Genomic DNA, 23,461 nt, shown 5'->3' with positions numbered 1-23,461 from the left:
AAAAAAGCCATGGAGTTGTTCCAGTAAGACTGAAACAAATGTGTTTGCTAATGCAGCTGGGATAGATGCTGCTCAGCTGGAACCGGGGAGCTTGGAAGGACTGGAAGGCCTGACCATTACATGGGTGATTCACTGTCAATCACAGATAAAAGCTATAGGGTTCAAGAGTAGGAGCTGTAATTCTTACATGGTGGGAAGCACCTGAATTGGTGTGTAAGTGACAATGTTAGATAAAACAGGAAATTTCCTGGGCAGTATCCATGCTCGGTTTTGGTACAATAACTCTTCAGATTTACTCTTCAGGCTTATTTTATTATTTTTTAAACTAACGGGTATTCTACAACATTTAGTGCCAATGTCACCAGGACTGTTTGGATGGAAACAGGCAGTAGCCATTTACCTGCTGATGGGTTCAGAGCTTTACTGCCATTAAGTGGCATTAAACCTCATTTCATATAATTTGCATTGATTTGCTTATGTGTCAGAATTAACATAGTATTGTGTCTGAAGAGTGAATCAACTTAATGAACCAGCAGCTCAACTCAGATTCACTTGTGCTGCAGGGTACTTAAAATTCAGCAGCCACAGCCTGCCACCTTCTCTGTTTCACTGCCAGCTGAGAATGCAAATGAAAGGACAGTGTTGTCCTGGGAAGGAGTCAAGACAAAAAGTTTCACATGGAGACACTGCAAATGAAAATTCCTTTTGGTTTTTTGTTTTGGGTTTGTTGTTTGGTTTTTTCCCTGAGAAGTTTGACTCTAAATGGTAAATGAATATATCCCTTTATATAAACTTGGAAAACTCTTTTAGCCACAGTTTTATGTATTAGCAGTGTTGCTATTTGCTTGATTAGGTACAGGGTGAGAGAATATTGACGTGTGATTCCTAGGGAAAGTGCAAAAGGTGATTTCATTTTCATGGCCAGTAACTCTCACCAGTTGCAGCAATTTCATCTTATGCACACAAATGCAAAAGTAAAAGTTTGAGAGCAAGCTGCTGGCTCCATCCTTTGGGCCCTCAATGGGGAGTGTGACCCTATTACTGTCCCCCTGAAGCCAACCTCTGTACAGCAGTGTTAGCACATCCCTGAAATGCCTACCAGCATCCTTTGGGGGCAGGTGGCTCCAAAGGTTCATGGGGGCAGCAGCTGTTTTTCTTTCTGGAAAAGGATTGATGAAAAGGGAGGCGTTGGCAGGAATCACTGGGCTGTGAGAGTCCTTCCTCCCAGAAACCACCAGATGCATCCTGCCAGGTCAGGCATGAAATGTAGGTGACAGAACTCATTGTGGGTGTCACCCTGGGAATGTAGGAAATGTAGGAGGCATCCACCCTTCTTCCCTTGGGAGTACACGGATGACAACGCAACACTTCATCCTTTCCTGTTAAGGATCAGTGGAGGGCTGGTTTGGATCAGAATGCCCAAGTATGTCAGTGAAAAACTTAATCTGTGCAAAATAGGGGCTTTATTTAAAAGAAATTGTTGTAAATACCCAGAGAAACAAGTGAAGGAAGCAACACTGATTTTATATGTCTGTGCCCAGCTCCATACCAGCCAGTGCTGGGTGTGACTTGAGCCAAAGGTGTGGGCACTGCCATTCCAGCAGCGCTTCCTCGGGCTTTTGCATCCAGCCCATGATGTGTGGCTCAATCCCAGCTGAAGTTGCTCAAATAGAAGCACAGAACTGTGTTGGGCCATCCCTGTGTGCTATCACAGTCACGGGGAAAGCAGCTGGAGGCAGCCCCATTCTGCTCAAAGTCTAGGCTATCCAGTTCTGTTAGGATCTCACATACACATTCAGTGTAAAGTTGTGATATGAAAGTTGTTTTGCACCATGTATTCATGTGAATTTTATGAATGTTCTTATTCATATACATATTCAGTTATGCAAATATTAGTACTTACGATTCATCAATATGGAGACTACAAAGTTATCCTCTTTATTTGCTCTTGTTTTGTCCTGAGAAAGGTAATGTGAGAATGAGTCAGAACAAAGCAAAACTCTCAGATTGTTTCAAAACTGGATAGGGTTAATCAATAGGAAATATAGAATCATTGAATCATTTAATGTTTTGGGTTGGAAGAGACCTTAAAGATCATCCCGTTCCAACCCCAAAGGACAACCTTAAAGATCATCCAGTTCCAACCCCTTTTGTTAGCCAGACACACAGCAACCAATCTGCTAGACCTTTTTCTCTCTTTTTGATTTTTTTTCTAAAATTCTTTTGTGCTCTGAAGAAAAGAAACAGCTATTCAGTTTCATAACATGAAAACACCACATTTTGTTCATATTGTTACCAGAACTAGTAGGGTTTGTAGCCAATGTCAAAGTTTGTTTCTTCCTCAAAATCCTACAGACATACTGAATTGTTTCAGCTTCATTATAGAAGAATCCAGAATTGTTGCCTGGTTTTCACTGCTTAATTGTTTTAAGTACATTCTCCCAAATAAACTGGTTTTAGCCATGGGATAGAGTTGTATCTTGTTTCTTCACTGGATTCCTTCTGCTGTAGTAGAGCAGGGCACCTACTGCATGTACAGATAATGATATATTTACACCAATGCTGCTGTTCAGTTGGCAGTCCAATAGGACTAAAGTTAATACAAAGTCCTGTTACTCCTGACCTGATTATGGTCTGGAGATATATTACAGATTTTCATTCTTTGATGTGGAAGGCTTTTACAAAAAACTTCATAGGGTTTAGGGTGTTAAGCTGTATCACAGCAGTCAAAAGTATTTCGTTTTAATAATCACAAAATATTTAATATTTCCTATGTGATTATGACTTTAATCTCAGTATTGTGCAAATGTAAATAACATAGATAACACAATAATGCTATGAGGTAGGCTTCTAAAAGACTGAAAAGCTTAATTACATTATTTTATCAAGTACCCTGCAAAATAATTATATTTTTTCCTCCAACTCTGTGCAGAAACTGAGTCACAGACAAATTGAACCTCAGATGTATTAAGGTGTGCCTCACAGCGGTACTTTATGTTTGAAGTGCCTCGTTGAAACAAACAGTTCTAAGGCTCAGTGTTCTGGAGTCACAGATGCTCTTAATCCATAAAATACTCATGCCAAGTATCCAAGGCTGACATGCAAAAGGAGATTCACCACCAGTGAATGTTCTTGTAAGATGGAAACCACGCTGTCTGTCCTGCCTGGGCTGTTACACGTCTGTGATGAGGTGACAACAATTTTCACAGGATGTAAGAGATGTTACTTCCATGGTCCCCTTTGATCCCCCTGTGTCCTGCGGATGTCCTCTACACTTGGCAGGCCAGACTTGCTCAGCTGCTGAGTGTGTGGTTTCTGTATGTCTGGTAAAAGCTTTTCTGGCAGAGCCTCTCAGCACTGGAAATGGTTCTTGTGGACTTTCTGAATACATTAGCACACGATGAACACATCCCAGCAGCAAGACTTTAAGATCTAATGGTGTTTTTCTCCCTTTTAGTGGTTTTCCATTTGCATCGATTACAGCTACCTCAGTCTCCAATCGCAGCACTCAGGGAACATTTGTACATCCATAAAAACACAGAGGAGCATCTTCCCCAGAACAGCTTATTTAAATTTGTCTGTAAGCAAAAACTGAACAAGCAAGTTAGGTGTCCTTTCAGTCCTTGAGGAAGTGGAACACACTCTCCAGTCCCCCTGAAATGAGCAGGGGTTGAAGTCATTCAAAATGCCAGGGTGGTTACTCTCGCCTCACTCCACGGCATGGCACATCAGCCAACATCTGTACCTGCATTCAACCCCAGTCTCCTCTGGGCCTGTGGCTGCTTGTCTGGCAGAGCTGCAGGGCTCCTTAGGAAATTAAATGGAAGTCCAGCTGCAATTTTGGAACAGGACCAAAGATAGGAACTGAGTAGGGGGACCTTTTTGATTCCAGAAAAGCTAAATTTATCAGTGAGAATTAGGATTTTCTTTGAAGGAAATAAATACAGTACTCTATACCACTAAACCCATAAACTAGTAAAACATATTAGAGCCTAATTATTTTGCAGGTTTCATGTTGAGTGACTATTATTAGAAAGTTGTCTCTTATTATGTAAAAGCCATCAAGAAAGTTTGTTTTCAGAGAAGAATAATAGCTAAAGAACAGTTACCCATATTACATGTTAATTCCTTTAAACACAGAAGATGCTAACTCTTCCCCAGATATGTCAGGAGTAATAGTTTCTTCAAGTAATAGATCCCACCCTGAGTTGTTGATGTCCAGTGTTCCAAGTCTGCCATCTTAGGAAAAAACCTCTGGTGCAGTAATCTCTGGTGGAGCCCTGAAAGCTCACACTGAGGACCCAGACTGACCATGAAGATGCATCCTTGTGTTCTCAAACTCTCCTTTGAGTGGCTTGGGATTTTATGCTCATTAATCTGCTCCCTTTTGATGGGCTTGAGTCCCCTCTGGACTAACCGATCATCTACACAAATCTATGGAAGCACAAGAAGTGAACCAAATTCAGAGGTCTTACAGCCCACTTAAAAATACATATCCCAGTTCAGCCTCATAGTTTTTATGCGTCTAAGTCTGTCCTGATTTATGCTGGCATCAGAGAACCACCCTTGGTTTGCTGATGTACGTATAACCAGAAACACAGATGTTGGAACCTGAATTTTCTAACTGGTGGTGGATGTCTGCTGGTTCTTAAATGGGTAATAAACACAGTTTAAATCTGTCTGTTCACAATTCAGACCTGCCCTAGGAACATGACCAAAAATACAGCTGGGGTAGATACACATGTCAAATAAAAACCAGGGTGCTTACAAGAGAAATTATCTGCTGCTGACACTGATTTTTGGCAGAAGATAAGATCAATCTTTCTCCTCAAAGGCTGCTGAAAACAATTCTAGTTTGTACAAAGGCTGTACAAGAGCTTTACAGAAAGCAAACTGAGGCTCAGAAGAAATATGCCCTGTTCCTTTTTGTCTCTGCTCCTGATTGTATTTTAACTGCTGGCTGAGATACTGTTAAAATAACGAAAAAGAAGAAAAAGCAACCATTAAAGCTTTTAAGCCATGTGCCATGAGATAAAGGTAATCCTGAGACTCACAGGAGTATTAAAATGACAACAATAAAGTAATACCCATGCTGAGTGTCATTTTAGAAATAAGCAGTCAGACAGGAGGTTAATACAACACAAACCTCCAGCCCTCCCATCCTGCCACTGTGCCCCCCTATAGTGGATCAGACAGTTCAACCAGCTTAAGAGTTTTAGTGGCAAGGCAGAGATTCCCTTTCATAAACAAGGAGGTGAAATCCATACTTTTAGTTTGGGGAAGTGTGATGAAAAAGTACAGGATTTCTGTAAAGCTGAGATCTCCATCTGCTTTTCACCTGAACTGATCTTCGGTCATTATTGTTCACAGCCTCTGGCCTCTCCTCTTCTCCATCTACCCCAACACAAGTGACCAAGCAGCCCACGTTTCCTCTTGAATCCTATAAGCATGAGCCTGAGAGACTAGAAACACGGATTCATTGTTCCTCGCCTCCGGACACAGGGCAGAGATTTTCTCTGCCTCCATCTCAAAGCGCAGCCAAGCCTCCCATCATGACACCAGCTCCCAGTGCTACCTCAAAACCAGTAAGTAAAGCTTGTGTCCGGTTTTCCACTGGGAAATGTACAGGGTTGTGTGTGGACTGTGTCTTGTGGTACAACTGATGGGCTGCAGTGTGTGTCCATACTGTGGGACAGAATGAGAACAAAGCCTTTTACTTCAATTTCCTTCAGAATTTGGCTGGGAGGGTATTGGGAATCCAGAGGTGGTGGCTCTCTTCTGATTTACCTAACTAGTAACTAATCTTTGCACTACCTTCAAAGTGAGTTTTGCAATGGCTACAGATCTCGGCATACACTGCTGAGATGCCACCCCAGAGATGGATAAAATTTTATTTAGGATCGTCTTTTATCTCCTTTTAAGAAGAGCTGATGAGAGAGTTAGCAGCCAAAGAGAGCACATAAAAAAGAAATTCAAAGTCTAAGCTGCCGGGGTTCTGAGTTCCTGCTGCCTCTGGAGTCTGAGATGACTGGAACAGCTGGTGACTAATAGCACAAGTCGCTATCACACCTCCTGCCCCAGCTCAGAGAGTAGAAAAAGAAGGGCAGCTCTACCAGGGCATTTATCCAGCCTCCCACATAGCACAGGTGTCTTCATAAGAGTGGTTTCTTCAGTTCCTGGTAATGCATGAACTCAGCAGTTCCTGGGAATACATGAATTCCAGCCTCTGATATTCTGCAGTACTGCATGGCTCTGTGCCTCCTCCCCTCTCCCTTGGCCAGCCTGAGCTGCAGAGGCATCACTCTCCTTTTCTTTCTCCTCTGCCATTTTGCCCATTTTCCCTTTTGTGTTAATTCCTTCACATTGACTGTATCTTTCCATTCCTCTGACTCATGGAACCAGCAGACCATGACATGTCACCAGAGTAAACTACCCTGCATCTGCCTTGCCCAGCTTTTTCTCTTTTTTTCCCTCTGAAATACAAAATCTTCAACATTTTCTGTATCTAGACATCTAGAACTGCAAAGGGCATACAGGTTCACAAGGTCAGTTGCTACAAATTCTGTTTTGTTCCAGTTCTCAGTAATTTATTTAAAAGCAGGAAGTTTCCTCCCACTCACCCATGGGAAAGTTGTTCCAGGATCTGAACACGGTAACACAGCAATCCCAAAGCCTTTTTGCTTTTGTGTGAGGTACCTCCAGTAGCAGCAGCTGATGTGATGCTGAAAGCATTTGGGTCCTGGATCAGAGTTCATGTGCCATGTCAAAGTAGTTCACACACATCCCATAAAACACCTGCCCTGTTTTAGGAAGTCTCTGGTTTTCAATCTCATTTTTTCATGGACAGGTTATAACTATCTGCTCTTATAATTAATGGCCGTTTTCATTCATTGTTTGCTACATCCTGTTTTACCAGTAGCCAACCTTTGTTTTTTTAGATCAAGCAAGCCAAACTCTCCCTACAAATTACAGACTTTCTGTTCTTCTGCTGTGCAAAAGTCAATCATTTAAGTATTAAAATAAGTCCTACATTTGTAGTTAGGGAACCCCAGCAGTAGTTTTTCTCCAGCCAGCTCACTGCCTTTCCATGTCAATATATTCTTGGGAATATACTGACCAAACCCAAAGGTTTGTAGGATAGAAAAATGTTTTGGGTAGGTTTTAGTCAATCAGTTATATTATTTGCATATGAATGTGTTTATCTGTGTTATGCAGCTACAGAAGAGTCTTTTGTACCTGTTAGAATAGAAGTGAGGAAACAGCATAATCTTAGCACATTCCGCTGACTGAAAGACTGCAAAGTTTGTTTTGGTTTTGATTATCTGCTGATTCAGAAAACATGAAGCTGAGTACAAGATGCCAGAATAAAGAAACAAAATTCTCAGCAGGTTTTTATGAACAGTTGTGGTTGTATATGTGTACAAGAGAGAGTCTGGGGGGGTAACTCAGAATGCTGGACTCAATTCTCTCCTCTTCAGAAGATACAGAAATACATGGGATGTGTAGCACCTGATTGTCTGGTACCCTCTGTACTCATTTATGTCTGAGAGCAGTGAGTGTGCAGAGCTGCCAGTGAATCATTAGGGTTTTGGTTTACTTGGCAATAAATGTCAGCAGCCACAGATCAGTGAGGAACAAAGCTCTGGATATTTAATTTTCAACAGAGACGGGAGAGAGAGATTAGATTTGCCATTCTCTTCTAGAAGGAGACACTGTTAGAGAGAAAGGCTGAGTTCCCGCAGGAGGACATGAATCTGAAGCTGATGAGTGTTCCCTCAGGACTGCTGTCTTTCAATCCCTGCAAATTATTGACCCAACATTCCTTTGCAAATACAATAGCAGTAGACAAACATTCTTGACTTGAGTACTGTATTTCAAGCATTTCATTTATTCTGAGCTGTGTGTTCGTAAATACATCATTTCACAATCATGTGCCATAAACAAATCTGTAAGAGGCAAACTCAATTTCTTCTTTACTTACATCACCATTTGCTGGCAGAACAATTTCAGTTATTTTAAAAATACGTTATAAATTACATGATAAACGGTTTCATAGTGGCCATGCTGTTAGGTGATCAGTTTAATGATATGAAAGCTTCTGTGTTGACATCTGAAATGAGAAGTTGACTCTTGTCTACAGGGCTCTGTCAACTTAAATCTCATTTACTTATTACATTGCTTAACTGGTAATGATAATGTGTGAGACCCCAGAACTATTACAAATGATTCATGATTGCCATATATATTGCAGTAGGAAAGAGGAACCCTTGGACCCAGACACGGAAATATATTATTTTAAAAAAACCCAAACAAATCAGAAGAACAGATGACTATAGGAAGATGCAGTATCAGGACTTGGAATTGGTCTTAGACCATTTTTATAATTGATGGCATTTAAAGCTGGTTCTGAAATTGTTTTTTACCTGTCTGAGACTCAGGTGCAGAATGGTTAAATCTGTTCAGTAAGAGAGAAGACATGGAGGGAAGAATAAAAATACTTATTTCCCAGCAGATATAACCAAAACCTTTCATGTTGTAGTAGCACTTCCAACAGTGGGTATTTTGATGTGATTTTTAAGCCTTTGATTCGGGGGGGGGGGGAGGGGCGGGGATAAATAGCAGGAGGCAGTTCCTCAGAGAGGGAGATCCTCCTTCAGTGAGTATGATCTCAACACAGTACACAAAGCTAAGCAATTAACCTCATGCTAAATGGGTGTCTGTGGTAATCACCAAGGTCTGGATTTATCCCGCCTAAGTTTAGAAACCTATCTGAGCTGCTTAAGCTGGGAGTTCGGTAGCTCCACTTGTCTCTGTATCCCCCAGAGAGGCACTTGCAGAGGATGAATCAGATCCCCAGGGGGCTGAGGAGCCTCCGGTGCTGACTGTGAAGGGATTGACTGACCGAGGCACGCTTTAGATGCCCAAAGCTGGAAGTGCTGGGGCTGTCACACACCACTGCAGCAGCTCTGTCAGGCTCTCCCCTGCTTGTGTGGGTGTTCCTAGTGGCTGAGTTAGAAGGTTATAAAGAGAAATTCAGCTGATAAGAGATCAAAGCTGTACCTAGAGATTACTATGCGCTGCATTAAACGGTAAAGGAGCAACTTGATTTTTCATAATGCAGTTCAGGACTCTGTACTTTGGCCTTGTGTTGTTTGGATGGTGTAACCTTCAGGCAGTAAGTGGTAAATGATAACTCTTCTCTAGTGTGACATTACGAACCATGAAAGGAATGCAGAGAGGTTGCAAATTCAGTAACGAACGTGTTTGCGCCGTTTCCACCTTGTCCATATTTTGAAGTGGAGTGTGGTACATTGGGCATTATGTGGCTGGATCCTTTTCTTTCATCCTTTCTTCTTCCCCTGATGCATAAGACACTGTGAAAATACCACTATTCCCTGCAAACACAAGCATTTCTGTGGTACCTCATTTCCTGGCCCTTACAGGTTTCCCCTTTCCCAACATGAGAGGAGCCCAGGCCAGAAGGTGCTGGCTCCAGATTGGAGTGTTGTCCTTGAGGTCTCTTTTGGTGGAAGACAAGGCTGGGGCTTCCTCTGCTTGCAAGAAGTGACAACGGCAGAACATGCCTACAAGGGGTCCTTTCCATATGATTGTGTAGTGAGCCACTGTCCTCCAAATAACTTTCAAGCCAAGTAATGTCCCAGAGTGTTCTTAACAAGAGGAAAAGTCAGCCAGAAGGTAGTCAGAGACTTATCTTGTGTGACTGAGTCCTGTTAAAACTGCAGACAGAGCACACAGAAGGGAGTCTGGTCTGTATTCATTTTGCACAGTCCTTGCTGGTCCAGCATATGGGAGAGGAGAGATGTAATGTACAGCTGGGACTCTCTTCCAGTCCTGGATAAAAGGGAGAAACCAGATTGTTCCTGCAGCTACTCGCTTGTTAAACAGTAGCGCTTCCCTGCAAAGCTATTCATGCTGTTTCTTAGCCAAAATGTAGTAAACTCCTAAACAGGGCTGTTAACTTGTTCAGCGTGAGAGGCTGTTACATCACACCCTGTGCTGGCAAGGAGCCTGGGAGCCAGGATGTGTGCAGCAGGTCCTTTGGTTTGGCTCTCTCCAAAAAGCCACCTATCAGAGCTCCATAATCTGCTGGGTGAGTAAAGAGATTGAAATTTGATGAAGAGAACAGAAAAGTGTTCTTTGATTCTGAGGTTGTCTTAAAAAAAACCCAAAACAGTACAGGCAGGGGATAAAGGAATCCAGTTTTCCAGCGTACCAAAACTCCTTATTTCAGCATTTGTGTGGTTTAAGGCAGTGTATGAGAGTGCCAAGACATTACTGAGATTCAGCTGTGATTCACACCACAGTGAACTGATCACCAAAATTAGAGCCCAAAAGGCTCTCATTTAGCAGTGACAAAGCTCTGGCAGTGCTGGTGTGTCCAGGCTTCTTTTAAGTGCCTTAATAGCAGCACTCGGGTAGGTGCTTGTGTTCCCTAAGAGATCCCAGGGGCTCTAACAAGCTATCCTTGCTTAATCCTTTCTCCCTATGGGAACTGTTGCTATCCATGTGAAAATGTGTTTAAATTTAAAATATTTCTCCAATAGTGAGCACATTACTAATTAGTTGCAAACCCAGTAAAGGAATCACTCTGCGATGAGCTCTACAACAATTATGAAAATACTCCTGGGAAAATGTTTGGACCCACCTGATTTTGATTTCAGTCTCCTTTGACAGAGCATCATGCTGGCTCCACTGAATCGAATATAAATTCATAGGAGAATTATTTAATATGGTTGGAAAGTCCGTAGTGAGATTTAGTGCAACATAAAGAATAAGTGAACCAGCTCATTTGAATCTGAACTTTACAAAAATAGAAAGCTTCAGCTGTATCACACTTTTTAATTACAGCTCCCATTTTTTTAATGTTCTGTTTCCCCACTTCACTTTCTCCCTATTAGCCATATCTTTTGTATCCCATTTGGTGGTTTTCTCCCATTTTAGTATTTAGAATATGCAAAAAGCATCTTGTTTTCCCTTTTATACTGATTTGTTGGGGTTTTTTTTTAAAGCTACTTACTTGTTTTAAAAGAAAAAATGTTCAACCACAACCTCCTGAAACACTGGTGTCCTCATATATTTGTATTCTGGTTGCAGTGTCCAGATTCATGCAATCAGTCTTACAATGCAGAGAAATTTTATTGCATAAAGATGATTTTTTCTGCCCTAAGGAAATGTGCATCTGTGTCAACTTTAGGCTTTTTCTGCAGCTACAGAAATAATTTAATTTACTATCTATGGGTTCACTCAGTGGAGAATTTATTTTAATGACATGAAGTCCTACCATTCCTGTTCCTCCTAGTCCTAGATCAAAAGGAGGAAGGTGAGGTGGAAAGGATGAATATCCAGCATGCTGAGTCCAATCAATTCCCAGCTGCTTCGACAGCTCTCATGAGGCTATAAGTAGCTAAGGCAATTAAAAGTAGAGCATCTCTGGGGCTTTTTAAAGCTCCTCATTGGTACTGCAAAATCATGACCCCAGCACCCTGAAGACAGAGTCAGTAGCTTAAACCTAAATTACTTTTATCACCGTAAATCCTGCACTATGCATGGTATAAAAAGGCTAAACCTAAGGATCTGGCCTCGTGTGTCTATATAAATAGATACCTTTTGGTTAAGTACCATGATGTAAGAGGGTGCTGGAGGGACAGCCTCATGTTACCCATTGAACTGATTTCTCATGGCACTTTTTTTTTCTGAATTTTAGACTTGTTAATTTAATAAGCATCCTGTTATTCTGCTTAGAAGATCAGAACTTCTGGTAAGAGTGACCTCCATCAGTGATTAGAAGCCGGGTGTCTACTCTGTGATTTAATATAAAGCTGCAGTTTCATGCAGGGTCAGTGACAGTTTCTTACCAGCTGTATCTGGGCAATTTTGGAACACTGAAATTATCCACCATCAGGGTTGTTAATTCATAAAGCAGTAGGGATTATAGACCAAAGTTTTTCCATGAGAATGGAAGAGAGATACACAGCTTTGAACCTGTTTGGTTGTACCTTTCCTGCTTCTGGATCAGACTAGAGGGAAAGTGACCTAAGAATAAGGAAAAAATTCTTATGGAAGGGAACTCCTAGAATTCCTAATCGTCTTCATCTCCCTTAACTCAGTTTTGTCTGTATTTTATTTTTAGATGCACTGTCTTTAATGGCCAACAGATCTTTAAAGAATGTAAAAGGCTGGTTGATACCAGAAGGAAATTTTCTGTGTAAAGCAGTCGTATTCCTTTCTCACTTCCTCACAACATTCCCCAATGCCTTCCTCTGACTGGATGAAATAAACTGGTGAAGTTAGGAGAAATAAAGGAGACAACCCAAAAAGGGCTCACTCCTGTTTGCCTTCTTTCTCTCAGCTTTCACATTTTATAGTGTCACTACCTGCTTGTGCAAGAGGAGAGCAAAACAGCTCTTTAAAAATGCAGCTGGTTTGTTTTTTGGTTTGTTTTTTTTCTTTTAAGATTACAATCAAGCAAGTTTGGCCATTTGAAAGTCAGCTGCATGGGCTGCTGACTCAGAGAAGGACTAGATACCATCTTGGCAGCAGCTTGGAAAAATGTTTCCATTGTGCTGGTGAAATGAATGCAAAATATTTATTCTTTGAGCTTGTTCACAACAGCAGCTCAGTTCTCAGCTGGAACTGAGGGTGGGGCCATGTGGAAAGCATTTGTAGGAAGACAATAATGATTTGTACAGGGCCCAAGGTGTGCATAATCTTATTTTATGATTAACAAAGGAGAAGTCTCCTACCGTATGGGGTTTATAAGGTGAAGCGTAAACCAGTGAAGTAATCAACAGAGAATAAAAGAGATAAAGTAATGGAGGGAGAAGGTCAGCAAAACAAAGGAAGGGAGCAGAATTCAAGAGGGGAGGGATTACTTTAGTCTTTTTGCATGTTTAGGGTTACAGTAAACTGCCAGTGCTAAGGTTAGTACCTTAGACTTTTGAAATTTTGATTTATCATACTTTGTCACTTGCAACTGCACAAGCCAGGGCATCTGTGGTATGTAGAGAATCTTCTTCCTTGTACCTCTGAACAGAAAGTTATTAACTGCTATTTTGTGGTATATGAGCACATATGATTCAAGCAGAAAAATAAACATGCTTTTTGCCCTGGGGACCTCGTTGTCCAAGAGCCTGATCTAGCAAAACAGGCCAGGCAAATTCTAAAACTGTAAGAAAGCATTGGCTTAAGCAGGGTTGTTCCTAAACACTACCTCCAGTGCATGCCTGCAGAAGAGATTTTAAGTGTAGCCATAACAGAGTTAGCAATGACAGAAGGCACTGAGGAAAGGTAACCTGAAGGTTACAGCACTGGGTTTGGTTGGGGTTGCTATGTATTTATGTTGCTGAATCTCAGGTGCTGTTTTGTTCTGGCTGATGTCAATGTGGTGATGGCCTTGATCCAGGAAAACACTTAAATATGTGGTTGGATTTAAGCACAGTGGTAGCTCTGTTGGAGTCAACAGAGTACTGGAGCACTTAAAGCTAAGTGTGTGTCAAGTCACTTTGCTGGATCAGGGTCTTTGTGCAATTTTTATGGTCTATTAAAACATTTAAAAATGACAACAGCAGGTACTGAAGATGAGAAAGGAAGCTGAAGGACAGAGGATGAGAAAAGAGGAAAATATTAAAGGTTCAGAAAAGAGAGGAGAGGAAGGAGAGGAGAGGAGAGGAGAGGAGAGGAGAGAGGAGAGGAGAGGAGAGGAGAGGAGAGGAGAGGAGAGGAGAGGAGAGGATGAGGAGAGGAGAGAGGAGAGGAGAGGAGAGGAGAGGAGAGAGAGGAGAGGAGAGGAGAGGAGAGGAGAGGAGAGGAGAGGAGAGGAGAGGAGAGGAGAGGAGAGGAGAGGAGAGGAGAGGAGAGGAGAGGAGAGGAGAGGAGAGGAGAGGAGAGGAGAGGAGGAGAGGAGAGAGAGAGGGAGGAGAGGGAGGAGGGGAGAGGAGAGGAGAGGAGAGGAGAGGAGAGGAGAGAGGAGAGGAGAGGAGAGGAGAGGAGAGGAGAGGAGAGGAGAGGAGAGGAGAGGAGAGGAGAGGAGAGGAGAGGAGAGGAGAGGAGAGGAGAGGAGAGGAGAGGAGAGGAGAGGAGAGGAGAGGAGAGGAGAGGAGAGGAGAGGAGAGGAGAGGAGAGGAGAGGAGAGGAGAGGAGAGGAGAGGAGAGGAGAGGAGAGGAGAGGAGAGGAGAGGAGAGGAGAGCTCTTGGTGACAAATGCTGCTGACTGAGTGGCAGGGAGGGTGGCAGCTGGAAGATGGCTATCTGCCTGCTGTTGTGTGTCTGGCATTTCTTTGGGTGTCAGGATTGTATTTACTTGGAAACATTCATGGTGTGTCCTACCTCAGGACCGAGCTCCTTGTGTAAATGGGAACAGCTACAGATGGAGACACAACTTATGAGAGAAGACACCTGACCCCTTTCCTATCCCTTTCCCTTGAGGCTGCCAGAAACAACTGCACAAAAGTACATCCCAACAGACATCCTGCACACAGGAACAGGACACTGCCAAAGCTGATCTCTTAGGAAGCACTGTGAGGAATACAGAATCACAGAATCATTCAGGCTGGAAAAGACCTCTAAGATTATTGAGTCCAACCTTTGACTGGTCACTGAGTGCCACATCCAGTCATTTCTTGAACACCTCCAGGGATGGTGACTCCGGCACCTCCTCGGGCCTCTTTTCCAATGTTTAACAACCCTTTCCATGAAGAAATTCCTCCTGATGTCCAAACTGAACCTCCCCTCATGCACCTTGAGGCTATGGCCTCTTGTCTTGTCACTGGTTGCCTGGGAGCAGAGCCCAACCCCACCTGGCTGCGCCCCCCTGTCAGGGAGCTGTAGAGAGTGATAAGGTCTCCCCTGGAGCCTCCTTGTCTCCAGGCAAAACCCCCCAGCTCCCTCAGCTGCTGCTAACAGAACTCACTCTCTAGACCTTTCTCCAGCTCCACTGCCCTTCTCTGGACACACTCCATCCCCTCAATGTTTTTCTTGTGAGGAGCTCAGAACTGGACACAGCACTTGAGGTGTGACCTCACCTGTGCTGACTACAGAGGGACAATCATTTCCCCAGTCCTGCTGGCCGCACGAGTCTTGATACAAAATAGTTGCCACAGAAAGTGCACAACTGTCTTTCCTGGAGTATGCCATGAGGGCATGGCTATGGTACAATATAAACAGGTTACTAAGTAGTTTCTTCCATCATCAAAGATTTTATAGGTACAGAGGTTACACTCTGAAGATATGGATGTGTTCTTCAACCTTCTTTTTCTCATGACCTCGAGCATTTGGTTGTTGCTGTTTCAGGGAAGAAATCTTGGAATTCACTGAGTGTTTCAGTTGCAGAGTCATTCAGGAAAGCAAGAGTTTAAAGAGGAGAAAAATAATGCCAACAGCTGATCAAGGAGACCTGGCTGCAACCATCTGCACCATCAGAGATTACTTGTGCAGCCCCAAGTCACTTGGTCTCTCAGTGCCTCAGTTTCCCATTTATTAAAAAATGGGGCTACAGTGCTCTAAGTCAGAAATGTTCTAGTGATTAATACATTAAAACATTATACTTAACTCAGATATTTTTTTGAACAGGAGCTGCAAGTGGCTTAAGATAAGCTAAGCATAGAATCTGTTGTGTTGAAAGTTTGTAGCAACAAGCTTTTACACTCCAGGTTGTAACTGTGGCCAGGAAGCCCTCATGTTTTCAGAGCACATCAAGATTTACACAAAAGATCACTGTGAAGTCAGCTGCTCTTCTGAGCCCCAGGGAGGCATGTCAAGAAATAATTTCAGCTCTTCGCCGACATTTAACTACAGACTCAATCTGCATCTAAGGTTACATGCTGTGAACCCAGCATTTGACATATCCACACTGAAAGCATCCACTGCCCATGACTAAACTTTTGTATCTGCATCTCTACCAGCTCTGCAGGAACATGAGCATGGTGGCTGGCTTGCTGGAGGTGTATCCCTGCTCCTTAGTGTGGAACTCATTTCACTTTTTTCAGTTCTACTTCCTGGAATACAGGGAAAAGCCTTACCACTATTTGCATGTCCCTTTATGATCTTGTTTGTAGTCATGAAACATTGAGCTCAGGTGCTTGATACGCTTCTTGCTCAGCACAACCCTTGTTTCAGCCCTTCCAGAGCGTGTCAAAACCACAGAACCAGCACTGAACACAATCTGGTTTCACTGGCAGTGTACCTGGAATGATGGAAGGATGTAGTTAAGAGGCTGTTAAAAGGGAAAGCATGTGTGGCAGAAGGAAGATATCCATTGCATGTTGCTGTCATGGCAGATTATTTTGTGCATAACAATTAAAAAAAAGAGGCAGCACACAAAAATGAGGCCTGGAGTGATCAGCAGTAATCTGGAATGAATTCAGGAAGGTTAGGTTCCTCCAGCTATGCACATTCAGTGCCATCTGAAAAACAGCTTTTAGTGAAAAATTAATTTACTTGGAGATTACAGGTCAACCATAGTCTGTATGTTGAAGGAAGTTTATTAATATGTTGGGGGTTTTGTGCATAATAGCAGCTACTGTGACATAACAGGCCTCACAAGCTGTAGTGGGGCCCCTGATAGCATTCATGCCTCAGAGTTTGTCAGCTGCAGGGTGGGCTTGAAATCTAATGCAGACACACAAGCCCTGAGTGCTACAAGGAAGTTCTCCTCGGTGTTCAAAGTCTTCCTAGAACTTCACTGAAAAAATACATCATTATATTTGCCTGCCTCTTTGAGAGAGCTTCCAAAAGCTCCTTCTGTAGCTCTCCTGGGATTCTCAGTTGTGGTGAGCCCTGCAGAAAGTGCAGAAAGTTTTCCTATTTAGCTGGAGTTACCTGCACCTTGAGGCACAGCAGCTCGTGCCACAGAGGGGGTTATTTGTTCAGTCCAGGTCCATGCAAATTTCTTGAAGTTTTATTGAGGTTCTGGGTGACTCAGCTCTGAGCTGAAGGTTGTCTGTATTTCTCAGAAAGCCACCCTTGTAACTCTGCCCTACATCTGATGTCCAGGTTCAGTAGATTCTGATTCCAGCCTTTCAGAACTGCTGATGGTCATAAAAATGACAGGCTGGGAGAGCTGGGGCTGCTTGGAATGGAAAGAACTTCAGGGAGACCTTAGAGCACCTTCCAGTGCTGTAGGGGGCTACAAGAGAGCTGGAGAGAGACTCTTCACAAGGGCATGTAGTGACTGGACAGGGGGAAATGGTCTTAAGCTGAAGGAGGGAAGGTTTAGAATAGATTTTAAGAAGAAATTATTTACTGTAAGGCTGGTGAAGCACTGGCCTTGAGGTTGTGGCTGCCCCATCTCTGAAAATGTTCAAGGCCAGGTTGGATGGGGCGCTGAGCCAACCTGGTCTAGTGGAAGGTGTCCCTGACCAGAGCAGGGGGTTGGAACAAGATGATCTTTAGGATCCCTTCCAACCCAAACCATTTTGTGATTCTAAAATTACATTTTGATGATGTACTACAAGTAGTTTACTAGAATTTTGCGTAGTTTACTCAAGCCTCAAGTGTGGTATCAATTAACTTCAGGCTTTTATGGGGGAAAGTGTTTCATTTTAAGTTTAAAAAATATCACTGAAAGCTGGTGTAATAAGTGTTCACACAGTGAAGTCACTACTCATGAGTGAGCTTTGAAATATAACCCTAAGATGAAGAAAGCAAAATGGTAGATAGTAAATGTGTTTATTTGAATCAGATTTGGCTCTGAGTATTTTTTTTTTCATTTGTTATTCTCAGTGGCCTCGGTTCTGCAGATTACTCATCAGTACTCTGGCCTCAATCCAGCTAAAGTACTTAAGTAAGTGCATAACCTTTAACTAACCACGAATAATCCTGTACTCAATGCCAGCAAATGAAGACACACATCAATATGGGCTCACTTTCTTCTTTTCCATTCACTTCAACTTAGTAGATGCTTACCTGTTTTTACCATTAGTAGCATCTTAATCTGTTCTGTTTGTTTAAATGTACATTTCTCACAAGAAAATATCTACTATATTCAGGCTTAGCACCTGATTGCTGCAGCTCTCTCCCGCAATAATTTCCCCTTGCTCTTAACTGAGCCCCTGAGTGTGATGAGAGGTTGGTCCTATTTCAAAGAGCCTAAGGAGCACTCAAGCATATGTGTAAAAGCAGCTGAAGTCTTTTTGAGCATATACAGTAACAAATATTTACTACAAGAACACTTAAAAACTCTGGAAGAGATAAAAACCAAGTGGCATCCCTGTGTTTGCAGTCAGGTAGAACACTTGTGACATCTGTATTCGTAACAAACTCAGGTTGGTTCCTCACAAGTGCTTGACTTCTTTGACAGTTGTGTTCAAAAGGACAGGATTTAAATTGTTGGGCTGTTTGATTAATAACATGTCACATTGATAATTTTGATTTGGACTCCACCTATACTCAACATGAGTAATCTGAGGAAGGAATGCTGGCCACAAGGGCTTGTCTAGAGAATGCCTCTGATATTCTTGACTCAAAACTCCACCTTAGCTGAGTCGCAGAGTGATACAGGATCAGACACACAGCTACAGATTAGAGGTTATGTAAACAAATCCTGACTCTTCTCCACTCCTGCCTTGACTTCTCTCTAAGAATTTCGCTTGGGATCTAGTCTATTCCTTCATATTTTCCTTTCTTTGAAGTTTATTTTTCAGAAGTGCTTAACTCTTCTCTCACTGGGACCATTTTTTTTGCCTTAAACTGAGGTGCTGGAGGACACTGTTTGTGTGTAAAATAGGTTGTTTCTGGTGTTAGATCAAAGGAAGTTTTGTAAATCTTTTCTGTTCTCAATTAAGTCAGGAACAAAACTCACTGGGATTAAAATGCAAGTTCATTTCCATACAGAAATATTTAGGCAGGGCTCACCACTAAAAATGTGAAATCTCTCTGCACGTTCATTTCACGTATCTCCAGGGTAAGGAGATTTCAATACTCAGTATTGCAGTGGGGAATCAGTAGAAAAGAATATTGTCCATTTCATCATCTTTCCTTGTGCAGAATGCACTCCAAATTTCCTTTTTTTTTTTTTTATTATTAATGATTTGGCTAAAATTTATTGTTGTTCCATTTATGTTACCCATTTGACCTGCTAAAGATCCTTAACTGCTTATCACTAACAATTAACTCTGTAAAGTAATTAATATCATAGCTACTGTTATGTGGGAGGATACCTGTAGCAGGAGGCTCATTATAAAATGTAAAAGCAATATACAGTTCTTCTGTATTCCATGCCAAAAGGCTCCTGCTTTGGATCACTGTGTGAGTCATATTCTGATGATATTGGGATGAAGTAAAAAAATCCTTTCAGGGTAGAGTTCTTATCCAATGGTAGACTCTGTCTGAGCTGTTTCGAAATGAAATCATTAGAGCTTTTTCAGCCCCACTGTAAATACTAGAAATACATTTAGACTAGATACTCTTGCTCCCTCACTTTCATATCTGCTGCAGGACAGGTGTGCCCCTAATTCGTCGAGGGCCTCTCAGATTAGGGACAGAGCACCCAGCTGAATCCAGTAAGGATCCAGTGGGGAACATTGTCAGTGACAGGCTTTTTAATGGGGCTTGGTTACCCTGTTCTAAACAAATTGTAAAATCTGAGCCACCTTCATTACACACAGTATGCACTGACGTGAGTAGAGCATTTAATATTTCAAAAGCCTTTTAAGACCAAAGCAATTTTTATTGCATTCCTTCTGGATATGGGAAATAAAAACCCGAATCCAGTATTTTGTATGAAGCATCCCCTTCCTTACTGGTTTGTTTGGTGCTGGAGCAGACTTTCTTTAGAATAAAAGGTAGAAACTACAGTTCCTGCTCAGCTGCTTTGTTCACTCTGAGCTTTTTGAGATGAAGAGGACTCCGTGTCAGACCAGACCCGGAGCTCTGTGCTGGGACCGTATCCTCAAACACCCCACAGACTCAGGGACTGCCACTCCAGTCAGCATTTGTACCACACAGGTGGCATTTTCAAATACAGAAGGGATCCAAGCTGGGATCCTGACCTCAGCCTCACTGATTAAAGTGTTCTCAGCTGTCATAAACCCACCGGTATCAGTTACCACACTATAGCAAAAAACAAGTAGGAGTTTAATTTACAGTTTAACCAGCAGATGAAAACTTTTTCTCTCCAATAACTTGTCCTTTTCCACTTCACAAACCAGGCTAAAGTAAACCAAAAATAAGCAGGAAGTGTTCTAAATTAATTTTGCACAGATTGCAAGAGAATAAACATATTTATGACATACATTTGGGAAAAATGGTAAGTTGTTCTTTGACAGTTCATCAGGAGAGGAGTTGTTAACTACTTCAGTTGTGTAGAACTGTAATTGTAGTACGGAGCAGTAGCAAATGGTGGGAAAATTACCATTCGTAGTTTACTCTTGCATTCAAAATGGCTTTGCCTTGATTTGCATTTAGATGGGAATTCCTTCTGTTGCTCTTCAATCCATTAGGTTTTATAAGGTAAGTAGCTTTTTTTTTTCTGAAGTGCTGGGAAGGGCATTCAGTTTTACTGCTGAGCTGTGCAGGTGGCACCCCAGCATATCCATATTCAGCCATCAGGAAAGAGAAAGGCAGCCTTGAATTTACCTGGAAATGCCTATTTCTAAATAAAGCACAGGTAACACTTTTGTTGCAATGCCTGAGTAAGTCTGTTCCACACAGAGTTGTGACTTGCAGCAGCATTTCTTTTTTTAGGTTATTCATTCTATTCCTACCTAGTCACCAAAGACCAATATGTAATCTTTATTAGTACTCAGACAACATTTGCTTTAGAATTTTTCTCTTTCAGGATTAAGGCTACTTTTTTGAAGGGAGGGAGAAAAAGAAAATTTACATTTGTATTAGATGCTTAGTAAACTGGTTTTTGTACATAACGTACATATAAAGAATTCTCATTGAATTATCATACTAAGACTATAAATATTTTTCTAAAGATTGGACAAATATAGAAAATAAAAAAAAAAAACCAAGTCTGGAAGGGACATTAAAAATTCATTTTCCCCCATCAACACAATCAACTATATGGAAATAATAATGAAAAAATGAGATTTTTTTTAGCCTATTAATCCTCCTGTGATGAAGATTTTAGAGTTTTTTTCAGCAAAACATGCTGGTGCTTCACTTCTGTTGCATTCAGAAAGTTCTCCCAAAGTCCAACCTAAGAATTCTTTGCTAAAGGCTAAGTAGATAACTTCTCATCCCATAACCAGTGGACGCAGAAGATAATTAATCATTTTTCTTCTTGCAAAAACACATCATGTTTGGAGACTGTTGAGGTATTTTCCTTCCGTCTTCTTTTTTTTCTTTTTTTTTTTTTTTTTTTTTTTTTTGCCTTTGTAGATGAAGAAACTGGGATGTTTTCAAGTTCTTCTTTACAGGTCATGTTTTCTGAACACCTAGGTCATTGCTGTTCCTTTTTTTAGACTTAGTTCATTCTTCAGTTTAATCCCTAAAACTGAATGCAGTATCCCAGCTGGCATCTAACCAGGGAATGTGTAGAACAGATGCTCCATGTCTTACCTTTAACACATTTGTAAATAGTGTGATTTTTTTTTTTTAATTTCCAAGAAACTGACATTGTAGTCTCACATTTAGTTTCACTCCCAGGTCTTTTCCTTGCATGACTTCTGAAAGTCAGTCCTTTCCCATTTTATTTTTATTCCCACACACAACTTACCCATATTAAAGTGCATCCTGTTTTTCAAAGCACTGCAGCAATTTTCAAGATTATTTCAAGTTCTAGGGCTGTCCCTAAAAGAGCAGCTTCTTTTACCACTGAGTCACTGTGAGTCATTTGAAAATGTGGTCAGATTATTCATTATTTCTTCATCGAGCCATCGGTGGAAACACTGAATGATATTAGACAGAACACAGACCTCTGTGGAACCCTCTCTTAAACCCTTCCAGTTAGATAAAGAAATCTTAGTACCTTCCTTGAGAATATTGTTGTGACCTTTAGCAGTTGTTTCACCCAGACAATCTGGTTTGCTTGTGTGTGTGTCAGGCAAGTGTCAAAAGTCCAGTGAACTCACACTGCATCTGCTCCCCTCAGCACTTCCAGCCTGTCATTAGAGAGACTGAGAGTGCCTTGGCTTTGGGTGCACACCTTGGCTGTTAATGATGATCCTTCTTCCCTTTATCTGCTTGAAATGGGGGTAGTTGTTCTCTTACACATCCTGGAATCAAAGTTACACCAAAGAGTGTAGGGCAAGATGACAGGAAACTATATAAAAAATGATGATCTGCTGATGTTAATCAGGGTTCACGTCCCTGAACCATGGCTTAAATACTTAGCATGTTCTTATGATAAAGAATGATGTTCCTTCAGTAGGACACAGGACTGAAAGGACTCCTAGATTATCAGAAAAAAGAAACAGAGATTATCAGATAAGCTTTAATGTATTCATTATAAGTGCATCTATAATTTACAGGACTGATTTTACTTCCACAGAGTATTAGTCACTCCTCACTCCCTTTACCCTAGGAAGCTAAAGAAAACAGCCAAAGTAAGCAGTTACCAATTAAAATTTACATTCCAGCCTTCCCAGAAATCTTAAAATCTCTTTTGTTTACATCTACCTTTTATGACTTTTGCTGTTGTATCAACCATGAATTGTTTTACTTTGTCTCTACAAAGATTGATGCCACTGCTGTATTAAGGTTGTGTTGTAGGTCTGTGGGGGTTTTTTGGCATAAATAGCATTCCTGTAAAAATGTGGCAAACAAAAAATGTATTCAGGCAGTTTTGGGTTTGCACATATTTCTCTTCTTAACTTTTCTCTCTAGCATTTATGTTGCCTGGCAGTATTTAGGATACAAGTGTGTACCGTCCTGTTGCAGTGGGTATCTCAAACAGTTAAAATGGGTTACCTGATACACTCTGATATCAAATTTTTGAAGTATAATTTGGATAAATCCCTTGGTTATAGTTAAGGGAAACCTTCTGTGGCAGTAGAACAAATAGGCACAGAAAACCCAGGTAGGAAATGTTGCAATATATAATATCACCCTACTGGAAATTACAGGTCCTTTTAAGGAAACATTTTTTCTTTATCTTTACCCAGTAATCCTTGTGTAAAATTACAGAAGGAGTTTGTATAGAGACAATACTGTTGAAAAGATCTTCTAATTTGTCTAATCCTGTCCACAACGAACAGGACAGTGTGTTGACCATGATTTAGGCTGACTTAAGAGTGGGTTGTTCCCAGAAGGTGTGGTCCCACTGTCACTCCTGCCCTAGACAATTTGTGTGCCAGTGCTGATACAACTAAACAGTGAGTTGGATCAGGAGCTGATCTGGATAAAACCCAATCTTTTCTTTTAGTCCCTTTGGTTTTCAGCTGCATCAGTTTCCTGTTCTGAGTCACTGTGTTGCCTACAAGCCAAAAGGAGCCAGAAAGCAAAGCGAGGAGCAAGAGGAACGCCATGATCAGCAGCTTGTGCCAAAATTGGTTTA

At 41.6% G+C, this 23,461-nt stretch overlaps 1 protein-coding gene across 6 annotated transcripts in view; it reads left to right on the top strand.

The window, feature by feature from the left end:
- The window catches only part of PRKAG2 (protein kinase AMP-activated non-catalytic subunit gamma 2), a 213,367-nt gene that overhangs the window by 139,901 nt on the left and 50,005 nt on the right, over positions 1 to 23,461 (top strand). For all 6 annotated transcript variants that reach the window (XM_032098701.1, XM_032098710.1, XM_032098718.1 and 3 more), the window contains one exon: positions 5,371 to 5,585. In XM_032098701.1, the coding sequence (XP_031954592.1) occupies positions 5,371 to 5,585 (215 nt within the window). The remainder of the gene's footprint in view (positions 1 to 5,370; positions 5,586 to 23,461) is intronic.

This window comes from Corvus moneduloides, chromosome 1 (assembly GCF_009650955.1).
Source record: "Corvus moneduloides isolate bCorMon1 chromosome 1, bCorMon1.pri, whole genome shotgun sequence".
NCBI classification, from domain to species: domain Eukaryota; kingdom Metazoa; phylum Chordata; class Aves; order Passeriformes; family Corvidae; genus Corvus; species Corvus moneduloides.
The sequence above is the reverse complement of the archived record's forward strand: the minus strand, read 5'-3'. Positions and strand labels throughout refer to the sequence as shown.